General features: G+C 38.3%; 1 protein-coding gene across 1 annotated transcript in view; it reads right to left on the bottom strand.

The window, feature by feature from the left end:
- The window catches only part of LOC122800499 (calcium/calmodulin-dependent protein kinase type II subunit alpha-like), a 1,292,092-nt gene that overhangs the window by 299,904 nt on the left and 969,534 nt on the right, over positions 1-22,654 (bottom strand). The window contains exon 3 of the mRNA XM_044069938.1: positions 14,973-15,032. Within this exon, the coding sequence (XP_043925873.1) occupies positions 14,973-15,032 (60 nt within the window). The remainder of the gene's footprint in view (positions 1-14,972; positions 15,033-22,654) is intronic.

The following is a 22,654-nucleotide window of genomic DNA, read 5'->3' as shown; positions in this document are numbered from 1 at the left end:
ATACTTTAGAAAACACAGAAAAACATAGGTTCATAGGTTCATAGGTGTGTACTAGGCTAACAAAAACAAGGGTCTTTTTAAGCTTAGCTATGCATCCCAACTCTCTGTCAAGTTTAGTACCTTTGATAAGTATAAGCATGCACATGAAAGGTGAAATATTTGCAGGCAGAGGTCTGGAAGGTGAGCCATTTACAGGCTACCTATGTCCATTACAGACATAGGTTCCAGACCAGGGATGAATTTCCTGTTCCCCATCCAATTGTCCAAGTTGCACTTGAATTGGGTTAGGGAGGAAATCTACTCCACATGGATGGGGAGCCTTTTCTAGAGAAGGGGTAGTTGCTTGGCTCCATAACTGTTTCTCCAGCAGGTCCTATTTATATCACAGGCAATGTTTAAGTCCAGAAGAGGTTTCTTTTACACCACAGGTTTCTGTGTTGACTTCTTCAGTTTTCAGTTTTCAACCCTCAGACCACCAGAGATAGTTCAGCATCTTTTCAGACAGCACAGTGTTCTGAAGGAGGCATGAGACAAGGACAATAGGCTGTCTGGTGTTGCACCTCTTGACTAAAGTGGGATGATCATTCATTTACTAATTGCCATTGTGGGGTGAAATCACTCATGGAGAGTTTCCTCCCTGTTTCTACATGATACTCAGGAAACCTTTTCCTATCACATTTTGATAAGCAGAATCTGCACTCCCTTGGTTCCGCGTAGGGCTTTGCTGATAAATGAAAGGTGAATGTTGAACAAACCCAGCTTAACAATTGCCACACGAGCTTGTCTCTGTTTTTCAGTACACTAGATGGAACAGTGTCATTATGGGTGTAACCATTTTGTTGTAGATTCAAGACTGACATATCCACATAGCTTAATAGGGCATTTACAAGCCTAGCCCATGGTTTTGTGGCTACTACGCCACCCTTAGTATGGGGAACTATACCCATCATTTTGCTGTGCCTCTGTTGAGCAGTGACACTCATCCATTGGTCAAGATTTCTCTTGAACAAGGCCAGCGAGTGCTCTGCCTCACATATACTGGGATTTTATTCAGCTGGCGTCTAATTATAGGCCGTGTGGGGTTTAAGTCTGCTTTGAGTCTGACATGGCGCCAGCAACTCTGACCCTGTGGGTTGTCCTCAGCCTCAGCCAGAGCCCATCTTGTGATGTATGGGTTAACATTTAAGCTGATGTTTTTTCAATGATACAGTGGGGGTATGTATGTAAGGCCTTAAGCCAGGTAGGTATGTCTTTATTTATGGTCCACATTATGATCCTCTCATGGCTTTTGATAAGATATGTCAAGCTAATGGGCGGTAATTTCCGCGCGTCGGTGGGGTGGAGGCACCGCCTTTGTGAGGGACCACACATCAGATTCCTCATTGAGTTAGAGTGAGCACACAGCGGGGACACCATCAGGTCCCATGGATGCTGTGTTTTGCTGGAGTTTTTTTTGGAGAGCAGTTCTCTTGGGGGCTGCAATCGCTTGGTATATATATCTCTCTCCTTTTTGGGGGGAAGGTTGCACTGGGCAGCTTACCTTTGGTACAAAGAGTCTTTGTTTTGCTTGGGATTGCCTTATCCATGCAGTCCTGCACTGGTGCTGGGCATTTGTATTAAGTGATTCAATGAGTTTGAGTACTGTTTCCCTGAGGCGGGGGGGCCTTAAAGAGACCACACTAGTCTTGTGAAGTGTGCTTTTGCTTTTGAAGTTCGGTGGGATGAGGACCTCCAGCGAGATTAGTTGTGATCTGATCTCACCAGTGAGGGTATACTTCGGTGTTGTGCTACAATTTGAGGATACCCCCCCTCCTTTCTTGGTTGTCGGATTTGGGCACCCCCCTTTTTTTTGAGTATTGATTTTGGGGCGGGCGGCATGATTGGGGTGGGGCAAGAGCCTTTGCCAATATCCGGAATCAGGGGCGACAGGTGCAAACCGTCCTTTGGCTGTGCGGCTGTCCAGCATGTCATCCCAGGCAGACAGACATTTCAAGGTCAGGGTCTCTACCTGCCTGGGCTCTATAATCAGAGCTCCTCATGTAGTCCAAGGAGGTACGTCTCAGGTCGTTACACCAGCGTGAGAGCTCAGCCCAGTTTGTTTGGATAGTTGCATCTCTCGCATGTTGTATTGTTTTGTGGGAGAGAGAGAGAGGGGTTGTCTGTGTACATGCAAGCAATTGTAACATTGCCTTTTCATTCCCAGGTTCACACTGAGAGAGCAAGAGGACACTAGCAACTGACTGAACAAACTAGAAGAAAAGACTGAAAAAAGATAAAAAAAATTCCGAGGGGGGGGGGTGTGTTGGGGGAGTATTTTTTTTTTGGGGGGTTTATGAATAAGTGTATCAAGGTAATAAACAAGTAATAAGTACTGTAGGAGTCTTGAGCAGAGTAAAAAGTCTACTTGAGTCAAGTGAGTCAGTCTTTTAGAGATGATTATTAATACTTTGACTAAGTATGTCCTTGGTCAAGGAACAAAATCTGGATAACGTCTCATCTTCCATCCACTGCAGCATTTAAAGGTAACTACCTCCTCATCCCAATGCTAGATCTCCTGGAGTGATTGATTCTATTTTTATTTTAACATCTGGAAAGAAAGCAAATCTGTTTTATTTGCCAGAGATTTCCCCAATCTATGGAGTGATTCAGCTTTGTTCAGGTCATTGCTACTGCTACATAAAGAGGGTAAAAACACAAGAGATTTGGTAGCCCAACTCGATAAGATTAGACCTCGAAGCAGATCCAGTTTGTTGATGAGGTCACCAGCTGATCCATTTTAACACGAGGGAGCTGCCCCTAATTTGATTATGCAATACTGACCTGATCCAATATAAGGAATTTATTGATTCACATCATGACATGATACATCTGTTGGACCATCTCCTTCAGAAATGCTATTGACGTTGCTTCCAGTAAAGCCATTAATAATACTTTCATCTGACTTGTTCTAACTTAGGTATGCCCAGTATCAACTGGGTTTCATAAATATTGATAGAGTGAAGATCTCAAAACAAAGATAAAATCTGCAATACAAGTGCAATAAATCAGGTCTATTACAAAGCAGACTTAATTTGGGTGTCTTTTCTGTCTATCCCTTGCAATCTCCCATAAGAAAATGGAGTTAATTTCTTTTGAGATTTCTGTAGCCACTGCAGCCATTCAATGAAATCAGGCTTTTCTAGATTATGGCTAGTCTGTGCAGTCTAGTTTGCCTAGTAAGCACAAAGAATTTAGTTGTTTTCAGGCAAGGAGTAGAATTCTCTGTGCCTTTTCAGGAGAACGCTGCTAGACTGCATAACATTGGATGCAGCTAGCATTAGATGTAAACTGGACTTATTTTCATTTCATCAGATTTGCACTCATGATTGCCAGCCATCAAGCCTCCAACGGGCCATCATCCAGGCCAGGTGGGTGATTTGTACTGGTGATGGTATTCCAGCAGTGAGAACATTATTCATTTATGAATCCATGCCATAGCCCTGACATTGAAGTGGGCAGCCAGATCAGTGTGAGGGCTGCCTATGGCCGCTCTCCAGTAAGACTGAGAGATGAGCTTCTGCTCTCCAGTAAAGCCTTGTCAGTGGGAGCAATGGCACTATCCAGATGAGAACCATCACTCCCTTTCCCCCTCAGATGGGTATGTCCTTCATCCCTACCTCAGCCATTACTCAAACTTTGATCACCTGAGATGTAGTCAGGGCTTTATCACTCCACATCACTGGTACAGGATATCAGAACTGTACTTTGAAAGCTTCTTTGAATGGCATTTATAGCTTTGAGATACACATGCATTCATAAGTTCAGGGTAACTGTGTTTTCTTAATAAACTAAAATTAAGGAACACAGACTTCTTGAAAATATCTTCAGACTTAAGCTCACTTACCCAGAGAATAAATTCACTCTTAAACTCAGTCAGATATTTTATTGCTCTGACATTTACAAGAAGCTGCAAACATCAAAAGAAGTTTATTCTAGTTAACTAAGTGTATACAAATGCAACCATGTAATGGCTGCCCATATGCATCCCTTCCCTCCAACTGTGATAAGTATACAAACCCTAGGAATGAAGCTGTGAAAAGATATGACCTCCCTAGTGCACATATACCTGGAAATCATTCCAAGGGAATAGCCAGGGATACACCCTGTAAGACATAGTTTTAAAATTAATTTGTAAGGGGTAATATCTTGGACATTTCTTGTACACAAACACATAATGTTTTCATATTAACAGGCAGAGACTGCATCTGCACTAACACTGATGCATGCATATCGCATCACTAACTATCTGAATTATAGACTTCTAGTAAAAAAAGCATTGTAACTGTCTTGCTGTAGCCGGTTTAGTTTTGTATCAAAACCAAATATTTGTAAGTCTCGTGTACGTTTCCAGATGTGTCTGTTATGGAACATTACTACTTCAGTTACATTGTGTCTGTAATGGTATTTATGAAGAGCTATAAGCCAATGCCCTGAAAATTCATACAAGAATAAGTAAACTGCAAAATGATAATAGCTTTCAAAGACACAGAGACTGTCCGCCATTATTTAACCTAGCCAGTTCAGTGGCTTCAAGGAAACATTAAAAACAGGAACCAGGACTAAATTAAAATATAAACAAAATAAAATGAGTTTAAACTGTACAGCACGACAACAGAGTGCTCGCGTGTTAATGAGTTTAATCAGGTTGTGTTGTAACAACAGAGTAATTGCAATACATACATAGTAATGAGGTTAGTAAGATTAATTGCAAACATCAGACGTCTGCAGTCCTTGAATAATGAACATTTGAAGTAATTAATTATTTTGTCAGCTATAAACTGCACTCTCTTTAAGGTGATTTCTCAGTGTAGATTTGAATAGCTGAAAAGCTAGGCAGGGAACTGATGTTCACAGAACTGAATTTAGTAATGTTGGCCCACATTAAGAAAATGCTTTTTTAAAGAATTTTGAAGAATATCAAAGAACATGTAGGGTGAAAGAATTTATAACAAATGTCTTTAAATATCTAAGGTGTGGCTTATTTTGAAGAAAGGAGCCAAGAAGGGGGCAGGGGTGTTCAAAGCAAAGGAATTGTTACAGTAACATGTTAATTATAATGTGTTAACTATGGGTTACACTGAATGGTGATTGTACATATGGGGTCTATATTAGAACATCGAAGTTTCACAACTTCGAATGTTCATATATCAACCCCTATCCAGCGAATGCTGAAAATAGCGAAGCTGCAGAACACTGAATTTCTTCCTAGGGAAGGAATTTGGTTGGCCATTCCTGTGGCTTCACTATGTTCAGCACTGTGGGTGAAAGTTACAGGTCAGGATCAGGTAACTGTGCGATTGTGTGGACGTGAGGGTTAGGCGCGGGGTAGGTGAGTTAGGGTTAGGGCGCAGGTCAGGTAAGTGTGAGATTGTGTGAACATGAGGGTTAGGGCAGGGTAGGTGAGTTGTACACTTTAAGGAGAAAAGGAACAATTACTGACTTAAAGGATTTAAAGAATTCCGGTGTAAAACCATCTGGACCAGGAGATTTACCAGATTTAAGTCTATCAATTGATTCTGAAATCTCTTGAAAAGTTAGAGGAGCAGAAAGCAAACTTTGTTGATTTTCATTTAACTTGGGGAATTTTAAAGAGCTTAGAAAGCTATTTATATGATTATTAACCATAGAGTTGGATGGTTTAGAGTATAACTCTGTATACAGTAGTGTAAAAAGATGTATAATTTCCTTGTCTGTATTATATAATTTATTATTATGCAGTAAAGATGAAATTTTAGGCCTATCAAAATTATTTTTAATTATTCTAGCCAAGGTTTTAGAAGGCATTTGAGCCCATTCTGAATACGTAGCTAATAATCTTTGATCTACTATTGAGAGGTTGTTTTGATGGAGTAAAATTAGTTCTTTTTGACAATCTATATTTTTATTTTCAAAAGCAGGATCTTGATTCAGTCTAAATTGGTTTTCGAGAGAATGGATTTTAGCCTTTAGAAAATCTTCTTTCTTATTATAATGTTTTTTAAGATATGCGGACTTACTAATAAACATTCCTCTTAACCTCGCCTTACAAGCAGCCCATTGAATATCGTAAGGAATATCGGTTGAGTCTAGTTCGTTTTCCATTTCCTGGATTGTTTCTGTACACCATTTGCATATATCTTTGTTTAAGAGTAAGTTGTTGTTCAATGACCAATTGTTTTTTTTAATATTATTTTCAGCATTATGAGTAATGTTTATTTTTAGTAGAATTCTAGAATGATCCAAAAAAAATCTAGGTTCAATATTAAAATCCAATATATATTTTCTAATAGTATTAGAGACCAGAAAAAAATCTAATCTAGACCATGAACGATAACATTTTGAGTAATATGTGTAAATATCTTTCTTATTGGAGAATTTTATAAGATGTAATGGATCTATTAAATTATGTTCCAAAATTAAATCTTCGAGAGCAAGAGATGCCTGATGATTATAAGAAGTGGAACAACTAGTGCGATCAATTTCTGGGTTTATTACGGCATTCCAGTCCCCACCTACTATAATAAAATGGTCTTTATAAGAAGTGAGTATATTATATATTTGTAAGATAAAGAAATGTTGTTGACTACATGGACCGTATAAATTTAGAACCAAAAGTGGTTTAACAAGATTATGACTAGAAGCGGTAAAAAGGCACCATCTACCCTCATTGTCATATTTCACGTCAATAATATTCCCTGTGAATTTTTGTTTAATAATTATAGCCACTCCCCTAGAGTTAGAAGTATCCCCAGAAGCTACTATCTTTTTGATCCATTTTTTATTTTTTTCTTTGTCCCAATCATCCCGGGGAATATGTGTCTCTTGAATAAAACATATATTGGCTTGTGATTTAAATATCAAATGAAATAATAAAAATTTTTTGGCTTTGTTTTGGATTCCTCTTACATTCCAGGAATCAACTATTAAGTAATTTGTCATAAGTGTAATAAAAGATTAATATTGATTGAATGAGAATATAGTGTATTACCCTGATCATAATTAAAATAATCCAAAAAAAGAAACAAAACTATTCTGGTCTTGTTTAAATGATAACTCTCAGTTAAAAACAGCCTCAGAAAAATAGTAATTTTAAACTTACACACTTCCTTCTTCCTTACCCTAGTGCCTGCCCACCATTCCCCTATTACAGAAGGAAGATCAAAGAAAAACAGAATAGAATTAGTACTTTTGGTTACCAAAAACTTCATAGTAGCAGAATACACTTTAATTAGAGCCCTAAAAAGGACTAAAACCATATTAATAAAACTAAACATATTTACACATCTGCCAAAACTCAAGATGTCCAACATACTCAATCCCCATTCAGTATGTAACCACAAGCTCCTATATTGCAGATAGATATAAAATTTAAATGAATTTCCTCATGTAATTAATATGTGTCATTTAGCCTAAATAAGCATATAGTGTGCAACTTGTCATATGAATTACAATAATTATAAAATTATAAGTTTGCATTACCAGCATATATCTTGACTAATTAACTAAAATTTCATGTACAATCCATTATATAACTACATTAACAGATAATAAACATAATAAGGTTATTATTAATACAAATTAAACACCAACCATCAACCTAAAAATATGCTACACTCCACTAAGTATGATTAACAAAAATACAAGTTGACATTTTATAATAATGTATACTAAAAATTTAATATAACATCCCAATAAAGGCCGCCTACATTAAATAATTTTCCATTACAAATTAAATAGATTGTATATTAATGTGGTAACATGAAATTTTCTAATAACTGTAATATGTACACAGAAATGTAATAATCATACATTTTTAATAAATCAACTAAAAAAAGACTATCACCTATGTCAACAATAAGATAAGAATAACATTAAATAGCACGACAGTAATTGAAAAAGAAAAAAACCTATAAAAATCTTCTATTTTAATAACTAATTATCTAACTAACATAAAGAGAGTGTTTCTGATCATAGTAAATAAATATAGGATTAATGACATTTAGTCTACAAAATAAAAGAAACCCTGACTCCAAAGCAACAAGTCATGACATTTTTTAAGCCTATACAAGTTTATAACAGATACTGAAAAACCAATAACAAGATTTACAATCATGACATCACCTTCTTATGTTAGGTATTAACAACGATTCACACGATAAGCCATTATATATATGAGCCTTTAACTAAAAAAAGCTAACTGTATAGATATCACCCAGCATAAGCTCTATTTACGTACATTGTCTCTGTATTCAAGCCATTACTTTGACTTAAAGCCAATAAAAACAAGCCTGGACTCCCTCTGCAGAAAAACAAACAGATACATAACCACCGATACCCTTACACTTCACTGAGAAAGAAGCCACAAATCCCATGACCATCAAAATAAAACAAAAGATCAAACGCCAATTGTGACACACCGGACTTGGTCTGATCCAACGAACTAGGACACTCAAGACACAATACATGTGACCAGGACAGCTGCCATATCAATTCCCACAGCTGCCACGCCACTCGAAGACCCCTCATGGCAAACTCAGCCCCAATTAGAGGTGAAACTGCACCTATCTATGGGGTCGGGAGTACACAAACTAAAATACATGCAATAGGGAAGCCATCAGAAACATCGTGGATCATCCATCTAAACTATATCGCTAATCAGCAGGATCCCTAAAAAGCGCTGCATACTCTGCCCCAATCTCGAACAATAATATATAGCTCAGATAGTCACTGTTTCTTTTAGCGTACAACCACGGAATTAGCCTCACTTACACTAAATCATAACTAACCCGATATCTTTTGCCAAATGAACAGTGCATCAAAGTGCACGATATAACTGCATATCCGCATGACAATTGCTGACATACACTCATGCCAAAAGTGGAACAAATGTCTCCCAAATGGCCCAAATAATGCTGAGACGCAAAAGCTTCACAAGAAAGAGGACAAATGCAATATTCTGGCTATCACAAACATACCAGTATAAGCATTGAACACATAAAGTGTTATGGTATGGAAAAAAGGATAATGTTTTAAAATAATACAATCTATTAACATATACCTTAAGCCAAAATGATTGATTACATTCTCCAATGGTCGGAATGATCTCCACGTTAAAACACACCAACTGGAGATCATCCGAATGAAATGAAACTTGTTAAACTTGTATCCTGTACAGTAAAAACAACAGATTACGCCTTCTGTGTTAGAGAAATCTCTGACAATGTTAAAAACAGTTATCATTACCTCTACATTCTTGTGTGTGAAATGTGATTACTTCCGCATTTGCGACGATGCCAGCTGGAGCTTTTTAAAGATAGACACTGTATATAAGGCTCCCAGCTACACCATTGATCTTTTGTCAACATTGTAAGTATTAAGACATATAAAATGAATAGCAGGCTTGTTTTTGTCATCAGGACATAGCAAAAATGTAAAGGGTAGACTGTAAGGCACTAAAGTTAAACTAATCAGATGTCCGTAAGTGTTCAAACTTCTTTTTCAAATGATTACGTCACTCTGAAGTCCCGAAGATCCACAGATGGTGCGTGGATATAGCGGAGATGCAGCTGAGACGAAATTAAATACCCTGACAATCTGTAAAGTCTCGAGGCACATAAAATTTCCTTCCAAATTGCCCTCAGACTATTGTAGACAAAAACAAAATGACTATGCGACTGTATTTCAGGCTGTTTCCTCGTATAACACTGTTAGCCTAGAAGATTTGTGGAGATACTAAAATACTGTAATGGTGACAACTCTAAATGACAATAAAGGCAAAGCGACCATATTAAGAAAGTATCTTAATTAATCTACTATATAAAGACAGTCACCACTAAATTAAGTATTAAAATAGCAAGTTCTTGAATAAAAACATACTAATTGAAACATACCACCACATTTACAGCTGAATATAAAATGCAATACTATGACACAGATTCAGGAAGCTTCTTGAATATTTTAAGAAATATGTCTTTTGCTTCTTTAGGATCTGTGACCATGAATCTTCTGTCATTATAAGTAAAAGACAGAGTATTTGGATAACTCATACGAAATCTTATCCCTCTTTTAATAAGATCTGCACAATAAGGTGAAAGTTTTTGTCTTTTCATTTTTATTTGTGGAGGTAGATCCTGTGAAAATGACAGTTTATGATTTTTCCAGATAAACTGTTTTCTGCTTTTAGCTGCTTCTAGGATCTGGTGAGTGTCTTGAAAGTTTAATAACTTAGTATATATGATCCGAGGAGAGGTAGAATACTGACTGGCATGCAATGCTCTGTGCGCTCTTTCTATAATTACAGTTTTTGAAGTTGCCTCACAGTTTAATAATGCCTCAAAGATCTGTTTAGTCACTGATAATAAATTTTGATTCTCATAAGATTCTGGTAAACCTCTAATAATGATATTATTTCTACGGCTTCTAGCTTCTAAGTCCAGTAATTTAGCTTGGATTTATGTAATAATCTTATCTTTGGCTTTTATATCTCTTTCCACTGAGTCTGTTCTTATTTCTAAAGCTGTATTTTTACTTTCAATAATGTCCATTCTTTCACTTATTTGTTTTAAAGTTTTACCAAAATCAGTAAATTGGTCAGAGAAACTTTGTATAGCACTTTGAATAGGTTGTAATGCCATTTTTAGTTCATCTAAATGAAAATTTGAGTCATTTATGTCTTTATTACTTACTTTAGTAGTTTCAGAAGATTGTTTAGTAGTTCTTAGTCTTTTTGAACTAGTATCCTTCTCAGGTGAAAGCATAGAAGAGAATTTGGCCTTTGTTGTCTGTGTCTCCATGGAGTCAGATTTGGCAGCCATGCCCAGAGTAGAGGTGTGAGGTCAGGATAGCTGATTCTGGGAAGAGCCTTCAAGCTGCACGTGCCCAAGACTATTGAAGCCAAAAAACTATTCTGAGGTAAAATAATGCCAAAGTTGAACTTTCCGAAGAAAAAATGATCCAGGTATGTAGAAAAAATCTTAGAGGAACTTTTTGTAAAAAAAAACTGAGGAAAAATATCACTCCAAAGTTTTTTAAAAAAAACAGATATTACATAACTGTGAGGAGCTCAGTGAATAGGGACTAATCTAGTCGGCAGCCATCCTCATGTTTGGTCACTACATGATTTCTTATACACTATAATATTAAGTTTGCAGTGGTCAGATTACTTATGCTTTAGTATATAAAACTGAAATACTACCACTGTGTTATTTCAGAGCTATGCAATTAAGGCTCATATACATAACACAAGCAGATAGTTATAAATCAAAGTGGAAGGAATGATGAAACGGGAGACATTTGAGAAATAAGGAAAGAGTAGGATTTTGAGTGCAGATCATTAATAGAATAACTATTACTGTGTTACTGACAAAGTACAGAAACATAAAGGCTAATAAAACATATAGTTGCAAATCACGAATATTGCACAGAAGTACTCCCAAACCTCTTCTGCACTTTTCTGCTACAGCTTAGTAAGTTAGAAATAGTGCTATATTTAGCTGTTGCTGGTACTGCAGTCTGATCATCCTACTGCACAGGTTCATCAATCAGGTTACTTCATAAAATTCTGGCATACCTAAAGGTTAAAATATTATGAAATAGGCTGGTGAGATAGCTGCATCATACACAGCGGCAATCTGAATGATACATTAGAAGTCTGGATTTTAGCCATTCACAAAGCATTCAGTGCTGCCTTTATTCATTGTTCAGAGCTTCTTTCTGTGTCAAAATGTTGGTGATCAGGAATATAACCAATGTAAACAGTATATGTATCACTACAGAGCAGCATCAAACTGTTAGTTCCTGCTTGAAGTGCCTAAGGCACTGCAGTTTAGAAAGCAAATCTGCATGCTATAAAGTCAGTGTTACTGAAGACAGTGACTAATAACGGGAATATACATCTGTTGTTGTCAAAACTCTTTCATATATTATCAGCCACTCAGAAAATGTAATTTATTATGTTATCTGAAGCATTGCATCTTAGCTTTTATTCATTTTCATGGTTTTCTTAAAGCACTTTATTCTAGAAACCTCTCTTAATATTTAATACGTTTTGTTGCATGCACTTTTTTAGTTTTTCTTTAAATAGTTTGTATAGATGATGCTTATCTTTGCAATTGTATTCTTTTGCTTGAAATGATACTGAATAATTATACAAATGCATAATCTTTGTTTTTCAATAAACTTTTACTTTGTTGAAAAAGGAAAGGAATATTCTGGAATGGAATTTCTTTTTATTCTTTGGGTTGTGTTGCTCCTGGACAAATGTGGTTCTGCCTGTTTTCTTTGGATTGCTGTATGGTGGTAATAGGATAGCTTACTTTGTGAAAGTGGACAAATATTTGTGAACATCATGATTTTGTATTGTTAACATGACAACACAGTGACTTAGTGGATACGATTTCTGTCTTACAGCACCAGGGTTCATTCCTGATCTTTGGATACTGACATTGTGAACTATGTATGTTCTACATTTGTTTTTTCATGCTACACAAATTTCTTCTCAGAAACATAACGGTTTGTTGGGCATTCTAAGTGTACATAAATATTTATCCTTGGCCTTGAGATCCGAGTCATGGCTGAGAAGGTTTCATGATGACTAGTTCACTTAACCAGACTAAAATAAAATGAAGCTGTGCTTCATTAGCACCAGTGTACATCAATGAATACTGAAAATTTAAGCAGATTAGCATATCCTCTTTATTTTATTAAGTTTTTAACCTGATAAGGCGATTAGGCACAAGTGCATTTTTTAGGGGTGACTCAGGACGATTGTCTGGATATGTAACTTGGTCAAAGTCACTGAGATTTTGCAAGTAGAACCTGCAAGACTCCAATGAGCTGATGGGATGAAGTTTGTTATCAGAAGCTGAAACTTTGCGGTTAACAGTCAGGTATTCCTTCATAGCCCTTTGATGATGCAGTTGTTACATGAGTTGTATCAGGAAACAAAAATGCAGTGTAAATAAAATAACATTTGCTTCTGATTGCATATTTAGTAACCTCCAGGCTCTTGGAAGTTATGTATGTTAATCCCAATTAAATGTTATGAATGCAAAGTACACTGGTGTATTCAGAACTGCAAAACATTTCCGATGAATGTGATGAGTGTGTAATAAATATGATGAGTGTGTAATAAACTCAAACAAGCTCGGTTTATCCCTTGTAATTTCTTTAGTCTTCAAAAATTTCTAACAAGCTTGCTTGTGGCTATAAAAGTGCATGAATAAACAGCTTTATAAAACATCAATTCTCACAGGCATAATTTACAGAAACTTCTTTCACTGGCAAACACTAAAGATAGTAAGTGCATCCATTTCATTGAGGTATTTTGCTATTATTTCTGGAAAGATGCAGTCACCTCGTGGGACATGAAACTGCAAAATATATGAAAACATCAATCGTGTGATACTATTTTAGTGGCCTTACCTACAGGGGCTTCCTCAATAAAGCATTAACAATGCATCATAGAATATGAAAACTACAGAACTTTTCAGATGTAAAACAGCCAATGACTGTGACAGGCAGGCTCATTCCCAGGCCAGACAAGAGTCCAATTGCCTTTCCATTGTTACCTATTATGGAGCCTAATGGACCCATTTGTTCCTTCACAATAAGTACTGGCAGCTAAGCAACAGCCCGTTTGGGAGTCATGCAAGTACTGCATCCTTTTACTTTGTACTTTTCTGATACAGTCTTAGTCATGATGGCCTTTCCCTGTCTAAGGTTTAACAGTCTTAAATCAGAATGGCTTGACTCTGCGGCCACTTTCCTCCTAACTGCTACCAGTAACATTACTGAGTGGAATTATTTTGCATCATGGTAGTTTTATAAAACAAGCATTTCATACATGAACCATTCCATACTTCAAACATGACCTTACTTCTCCTGAGATCAACCATGTTGTCTATGCTCCTATTAACATTTAGCATGCCAAGCTCTCTCTCTCTGTTAGCAGCACACTGCCATTTTCTGAAATCCTGTCTTCTTCTGTTGACATCTTGTTATTCTTCTCCCCCTGAGAAGAAGTATACTATAACAAATCTTACTCAAACTGTAGTGTTATTGTCTAGATACAGCATAACACACAGAGCTATGTGCCTCCATGTTTCTCTACTCCTTTTGTTGGAGTGACTTTTCCTATGTGAATACCTGCCCCTCAACTACTTTTATCCTTCCTTTCTTTTCTGTGCCGGGTAAACACAGGCATATAGACATATCAGCATTACTCTATGCCCATCATGCTACTGTGACTGCCATGATATAAACCCTGCCATTTTTAACAAGGCTGTATGCTTGAACCAGTTTTTGGTGCATAGACATGCTGGGCAATCATGCCACCAGTAATCCAGGTTCAGTAACAATCCTGGAGAAATGGATAAGAAGGTTACAGTCGGAAAGAAAGATTAGGCAGCCTGTTGTCTATTTTCTTTGATTTTGGGGAACACCGTGTTGCTCTCTGTCAATCTACTGACACATACAAGGGCTGGAGATTGTCAGAGACATAGGATCGGTGAAATGCAGGCTGACTGCTTGTACAGTTCTTTAAGAGAGTAGTGCATGCTGCTATACTATGTTGCCACTGTATTCATGGAAATAAACAGAAGGATCGGCCATTATTCTTTAGGGACAAGTGACAACCAGAAGTTCATTCCTCATCACCTGGGGACGAGTGAGTTACAAGTGGGTATAGAAGATCCAGCGAATACCATTTAGATGAAAAATATGCTCAGTGTAATATTAAACATATTTTTTAAATAACTAAATGCATTTGAGCATATTAACTTCATCTCTCATATGAAACTTCTCCAAACTGCTTGCAAAAAGACATGCAGATTGATTGCTCATTCTAGCAAGTGTCAGTTCTCAAAGAAGATATTTAAAAAAGTAATAAGCCTTTGCAATATTTACAGAAGTCCCACTAATAATTATCTCATCTTGTACTAAACAAGTCATCTCACCAATATTTGGATGTTTCAGGAGCCTGCAGATACGAGCTTCTCTTTCCAGCTTCTGGTGATCTGTAAGAAATGTAGAAGAAGCACAGGTATTAGTATCACACACCAGGACTCTTCTTAACATTTGAATCAAAATAGAAGACTTTTCTGTAAATAAAGGTTAAAGATATCTTATGAGTTATAAACAGGTATATCTGATCAAAATAATGATGTATCCAACATTATGTCAATAAATGCTGAGTAATTACCAACCCATTTTTCAGATTAAATCAGCAGAATCCAAATTAAAGAAAGCAGCTTTTTCACTAATATAAAGGTATGCATAATTATCCAGTACAAAAAGAAAATGGCAGTTCTTGTAATACAGCAAAAGCACAGGTAGGAAACTAGGCTAGGCAGAATGTTATGTTCCATAAAGCATATAATTATTTTTGTGTGTGATAAAGCTGTTTAGTAAATATATTAATTTCCCAGTATCCTTTTCACCGGTCTGTAAATGGAAGTGGCATTTCTTTTTTATTTTGTAGATAAAGATAGCTGGACAGTTCTGTCAACTGAGACTTCAGCAGACATGGAAACATGCTTTCTGTAAACTAGGAATACAAATACACTCACAGTACTTTGGCTTACTACAAAGCCTTGCAAAACCTAAGCTGATCCATGTGTACATCTAAAAGTATCATAAAATGTGAAACTTCCTTGGGACATGGTAATAAGCAGAACATATTTATTTATTTATTTATTTAAGTTTGATGACCGGGGAACTCCACTGGGCCAAGAAGAGCCTGTTTTCAGTGGAGGACCGGGGAGAAAAGCACCACAATAATTGCAAGTTACATTTCACATGTTACAAATAGACATAGGTTCATAGTTTTATAGGTAGGTACTCGGCTACTGGCCCTTGCCTATATAAGCCTAGCCAAAAAGGTACCCTGGCTTTCACCTCCCAAGAAAATTATTTTCCTGTGCCCCTGTCGAGCAGAGCCACAGAAGTGATCTCTGAGGTGAATTTCCTATCTCTCATCCAATCATCAAGATTTTTCTTGAAGAGTGCTAATGAGGAGCTTTGTTTGATCTAGATAGGTAGTTTGTTCCAGACTATGGGAAGTCTCTGGGACAAGAATCTATCCCTCCAGCATGTTCTGTTTATTGTGGTGACAAGGTTTAGGTCCCTAGAGCATGTAGCTCAGAGGGATTGGGATTTCTTTAAGTGGAGCATGTCCAACAGCTCTAGGTTTGACATAGCTTTGTATGTTAGGCAGAGATCCCCTATGAGTAGGTGATACGCAACAGCGTAAAGCTGGAGTTTTTTCAGATGGTCTGCTTAGGGCACTGCTTGAGGCCGGTAATCCTCTTTGTGAGGTATTTCTGTGGCCTTTCCAGTTGTTGTAGTCTTGTGAGGTACATACCAAAAGGAGCGTTGTACTCTACAATGGGTCTAATGAGTGACGGGTAGAGGGGAACAATGACCTCTTTTTTCCTGGATGCGAAACCTTTTGTGATGAGGTGTGCCATGTAGAAGGATTTCCTGACTACTGTAGCGATGTGATTATCGAAGGAGAGACTACTGTCCACCTGTGTCCCAAGGTCTCTTATCACACTTTTGGTGTTAAGTAGACTACCGCCTGTCTGGTAGTTCATGGGTACAGAGTTTTTACCAAAAGGGATGACAATGCACTTTTTTGGCATTGAGCTTGAGGCCATGGCTTTGACACCAGGAATCTGTCTCAGTGAGGCCCTTTTGTAGGATGTCCACATTGTTAGGAGTTTCAATTATGGCTCATGGTTTGCAGTCATCTGTGAACTTTGTTAGCAAAGACCTTCTCTGTTAGCCTGTACTTCAGAGAAGTAGATACCGAACAGGAGAGGTCCAAGGACTGAACCCTGTGGTACTCCACTTGTCACTGGTCTAAAGTCAGATTTGGAGTCTGCTACTTTCACAGTGTGGGTTCTGTCAGTAAGCCAGTTGGCAACCCACCTTGCGACATAGGGATTTATACCTAGTTTAGTGAGTTTATCTACAATTCCACAGTGGGGGATGATGTTGAAAGCCTTGGCAAGGTCTAGATAGGCTGTGTGAACCACCTTACCCTTGTCTACAGCTTTGGTGCCTGCTTCAAAGAAGTCTATCAGGTTTGGGCGACATGATCTGCCTTTTACAAACCCGAACTGGATGGGGTCCAGAGTTTGGAGATTACCAATGTGTTTGTTTATATGTTCCATGATGATATGTTCCATGGCCTTGCAGACCAGGCTCATCCGACTAATGGGGCAGTAGTTCCCGGGGTCCATGGTGGCTCTCCCTTTGTGGACTGGGATTACCATCGCTGTGCCCCATTCAGTGGGAATAAAGCCTGAGATGAGGCTATGATTGAACATAGTACTTAGGTGGGGTGCCAGTTCATTCTGTAGTTCATGCAGAACGCAGCCTGGGATGTTGTCAGGTTCCATTGATGCTGTGTTCTTGGCTTTGGAGAGTGTGGTTTTTACCTGTGCAGCCGTGTTGAGAGGAATGTTGTATTCTTCCGGTATAGAGATGGGCCCTTTAGGGGGTGAGGGAGAGTAAAGTTAGCACTGAACCTATCTGCCAGGATGTTGGCAATATCAGTTGGTTCTGTATATTTAGTGCCATTGTGCTGTAACTCAGAGCAGATATGAGTGTTGCCATTGAGATTCTTGACATAGCTATAGAATGCTTTGTGGTTGTTTTTAGAATCAGTGACAATTTTGTTTTCGTAACTAGCGTTGGAGGATTTTATGAGGGATCTCAGCTTCTTCCAATCATGGGATTTTATTCTTTTTTGCAACAGTTTCTTTCTTCTGTTGTAGAGTTTGTTTATGGCAGGGGACCACTAGATTGGCTTCCTTTTTTTGGAGGATAGCATCTTGGTTCTGTTAGGGATAGCATGATCCATGCACTTGTGTAAGTGCTTATAAAGTGCATTTGTGTAGGATTCAAAAGTTGTACTTCTATTGTCCATCTGCATGGGTGTCGTGAAGTTTGCCACTTCTATCTTAAGAAAGGTGAAGTTGGCTTTGGAAATTTTTTTTACAGTGGTTTCCCTAATGGAGTGTGGGGTCAGGATGTGGATGTCTAGCGTGATTAGCTTGTTGTCGGATCTGACCAACAATGAACTGACCTCTGGTGTGGAACACTGGTCACCCATGTTGGTAATGACCAGGTCTAGGATATTGCTGCCCATGGTGGGGGTGTGGATAAGTTGATCCAAGGCATTGGAATTTATGAATTCCAGAAAACATTGACCAAAACAGTTGGTATGAGTAGTTTTCCCAGTTAATGGTGGGGTAGTTGAAATCGCCCATTATTAGGGTGTTGGGTTGTACCCTAATATTTTCAGTGTATCAAGAAATGAAAAGTGGGAATCCTGGGGCATGGTGGGGGATCTGTAGCAAGGTACAATTTGGATTGCGGTCTTGCCCAGAGTTAGTTGCACTTGGATAATCTCGGATGCATTATGCTAAGCAACTAGCCTGGAGGTGTGGAAATCTTTAATGAATAAGGACACACCTCCACCTTTAGTGTTTTGGTCCAGATTTTATCCCAGTCTGTCTTGTGTTTCCCACCTTGAGTCTACAGGGACCTTTTGAATATAGGTTATTGCCTAGACATGCAATAATCTGTGATTGGTCGCCTAGTACTTACTTGGTACTTACCTGTGAACCTATTTATTAGTTAAGGGAGCCACAAAACTACATGACTGTGCTAAATGAGTAAAAAAAAAGTCAAACTGTCAAAACAGGGAACACTTTGTTTTAAACACTATTCAAAACTCCTGAAAAATTACACAGATGTGGGAATCACATAATGGCTCATTGTATATGAATAAAGTTAATGTGTTATTCATATGGACTTCCAGTAACTAAGCTGGAACAATGATCAACTTGTGCCCAGTGCAATGGACCAATAAAAGCATTCCATGCCATTCCAGTGCAAATGATCAGACTTATAAGGGCAGTACAATGACACTCTTAAAGAAGCAACTACATGCTGGAGCTTAGATTTGAGGGACATGGGAAGTTAGGAAAGTTGTAGCTCTGCATTTCCAGATCACTGAATGTGACTTTTGAGACAGAAATGTCTGTGAATGCATTTTCTAGATATGCTACAGAGCTGGTCAGCCTACACAGCATCACAGAAGGAGTATCAAAAAATATGGATCATATCTTAACACTGGGCTTCAGACCGCAGCTACAGGATTACTGGCTTTGAAGATACTAGGCAATCCCAATATTACTTCAAAATGGCTCTGTTTTACATAGATAGTTAATGGATGTGGAGGGTACTTTCAAGATTTAAAAATGTACTGGAGTTGACAGCAGGAAACCTTACGTCACTTGTGGAAATGCTAATACTGACAGAGGTCCTAGCAATCACTAATATCATCACTAACTAAACAGAGATTTTTTATTTTTATTTACTTATTTATCTGGCATCTTACACAAAACCACTTTAGCAGTGCATCTGATATCAGCAGTAATGCTTTCAGTCTCAATCGACAGTCAGAGTAATCAAAACCTAGTTTAGTAATCTGTGCTAAGTGACATCGATGAGCAGTGCAATATGGAAGTCAGGATTGTCTACTGTTTATTAATCTTGTGTTCCTATGACAACTTGAAAGGAAGGAGTAAGCAGAATAGCAACAGATTTTTAATGATGCAGGTATTATGTTGTGGGTATCTTAATTTTTTAGGTGTGACCATATAATACTGATCAAGATGAAATCAGGAACTTCCATTCTGTTTTTGCTGACCTTTGTTACTGTCACACTGGCCAGTAATACATCACTTCAGTCTACTGAAAAGGAACATGCCCTTATCTTTTGTTTCCTTTGGAAATACAAATTAATATTGTGTATAATTAAACAAAGTTATATATGTGGTGCTTTCTTAGGAAAAGAACCGAATATGTTACCATTATTCCTGGTTTCTAAAGAGCAGCGCGGTGTAATATTTCTAAGCCTTCTGTACACCCTTGCCTATGTTTCTTATGAGAGCCACCTTGGTGGATACAGCAATTATCACCTTAGTAGAAATCATTCGGAGAGCAATTTGAAGGTCCCTGCAGCCCCAACAGTGGGCTAATCACTTGGCATTGGTTACAGTTAGCATGCCTTTAGTACTCTGCAGGGAACTTACAGCAAGTTCTCTGTAACTATGGACACACCGATGAGCAAAGGAATCACACAAAATAATCAGTGCCATTACCTCTGTTAGGTGACACTAACAAAGAGAGAAATCACCTAACTCAGTAATTCTGCATAACTGAGTCATAAGCTCTTCCAGATGTGAGGTTCTGCAGATGCAAAAAAAAAAAAAAAAACTCTTTCACTCTAATTTGCTTGAGTCAGGTTAGTTTTGATGTGTTTCATTTTGCTGAACATGTTCATTTATGGACTTGCAAAAGCACCGGGATGCTACAACTAATTGCACACATTTTAGAAGAATCTTCTGCTGCTGTACAAATCCATGCCTCATTTTATTTACTTAGTTGCCCAATTTGCTAGATCTTATTCAGATGTCAGAAATTAGCTTGGCATTATAAAGTAAGACTATTTGTGAGCACAATATCCCAGTAACATTGTTAGACCAAGGCATGCGGTGCTATAGCAGATACTTTTAGTTTACCTTCATACATTTTGAGAAAAACATGTAAGTAGCACAGTGAGAAAAGTGGTTATAATAATATATAAAAATGAAATATTTAACATATATAAGCAATGCAAAGTATATACACATTTATAGCCTGGATGTTACAATAAGAGACATGATTTTTTTTTTTTGCTGGTCCACCCCCCTGAGTACTGAGGATTCTCTCTCAACCACTTGACTGATCTCTTCATTTTCTGGGGTAAGAGTGTGTAGGTCTACTTGATCCTCTGGGGTGGGAATCAAGTGAGCAGGCAGTGTGATGTTATCATCTACATGCTGGGATTGGTATTTTTACTTTAGACCCTATCCCTCCCCATTTCCATAGGGTCCAGGGGTTGCCATATAATAGACTTTTGTGAAATATGTCTATAGCCCTGCATGTTATGTATTCAGATGTCTTTGCCCTCTTGAGACAGAAGCCCTAGGAGATCCATGGTCTCTATTAGGGACCATGCCATGAGTGTGCACCTCCACCCACTACCCACCCCTAACAAGAAGAGATGCAAGCAGACTAGGCCTTATCATAGGTTCATAGGTAGGCACTAGGCTATTAGCCCTAGTGCCTATATAAGCCTAGCCAAAAAGGTACCCTGGCTTTCACCACCCAAAAAAATTATTTACCTGTGACCCTGTCAGAAGTGATCCCCGGGGTGAATTTCTTATTTCCCATCCAATCATCAAGATTTTTCTTGAAGAGTGCTAATGAGGAGCTTTGTTTCATATAGATAAGTAGTTTGTTCCAGAGTATGGGAAGTCTCTGAGACAGGAATATATCACTCCAACATGTTTTGTTTATTGAGGTGACAAGGTTTAAGTTCCTAGAGTGTGTAGCTTGGAGGGATTGGGATTTCTTTAAGTCGAACATGTCCAACAGCTCTGGGTTTGACATAGCTTTGTATGTTAGGCAGAGATCGCCTGTGAGTAGGCAATATGCGATGGAGTAAAGCTGGAGTTTTTTGAGACAGTTTGCGTAGGGCATCTGTTTGAGGCTGGTAATCCTCTTTGTGAGGTATTTCTGTGGCCTTTCCAGTTGTTATAGCTGTCTTGTGAGGTACATACCAAAAGGTGAGCTGTACTCTGTAATGGTTCTAATGAGTGATGAGTAGAGGGGAACAATGACCTCTTTTTTCCTGGATGCGAAACCTTTTGTGATGAGGTGTGCCATGTAGAAGGATTTCCTGACTACTGTGGCGATGTGATTATCAAAAGAGAGACTACTGTCCAACTGTGTCCCAAGGTCTCTTATCACACTTTTGGTCTTAAGTAGACTACCACCTATCTGGTAGTTCATGGGTACAGAGTTTTTACCAAAAGGGATGACAATGCACTTTTTTGGCATTGAGCTTGAAGCCATGGCTTTGACACCAGGAATCTGTCTCAGTGAGGCCCTTTTGTAGGATGTCCACATTGTTTGGAGTTTCGATTATCGCTCGCGGTTTGCAGTCATCTGCGGACTTTGTTAGCAAAGACCTTCTCTGTTAGCCTGTACTTCAGAGAAGTAGATATCAAACAGGAAAGGACCTAGGACTGAACCCTGCGGTACTCCACTTGTCACTGGTCTGAAATCGGATTTGGAGTCTGCTACTTTCATAGTGTGGCTTCTGTCAGTGAGCCAGTTGGCAACCCATCTTGTGACATAGGGATTTATACCTAGTTTAGTGAGTTTATCTATAATTCCTGAGTGGGGGATGGTGTTGAAAGCCTTGGCGAGGTCTAGATAGGCTATGTGAACCACCTTGCCCTCATCTACGGCTTTGGTGACTGCTTCAAAGAAGTCTATCAGGTTTAGGAGACATGATCTGCCTTTTACAAACCTGAACTGGGTGGGGTCCAGAGTTTGGCGATTACCAATGTCTTTGTTTATAAGTTCCACGATGATACATTCCATTGTCTTGAAGACCAGGCTCATCAGCCTTAGGTGGGGTGCCAGTTCGTTCTGTAGTTCATGTAGAACGCAGCCTGGGATGTTGTCAGATCTCATGGATGCTGTGTTCTTGGCTTTGGAAACCAGGTCT

This window comes from Protopterus annectens, chromosome 4.part0 (genome assembly GCF_019279795.1).
Source record: "Protopterus annectens isolate FY-2018-M chromosome 4.part0, PAN1.0, whole genome shotgun sequence".
Classification (NCBI taxonomy): Eukaryota; Metazoa; Chordata; order Ceratodontiformes; family Protopteridae; genus Protopterus; species Protopterus annectens.
The sequence above is the reverse complement of the archived record's forward strand: the minus strand, read 5'-3'. Positions and strand labels throughout refer to the sequence as shown.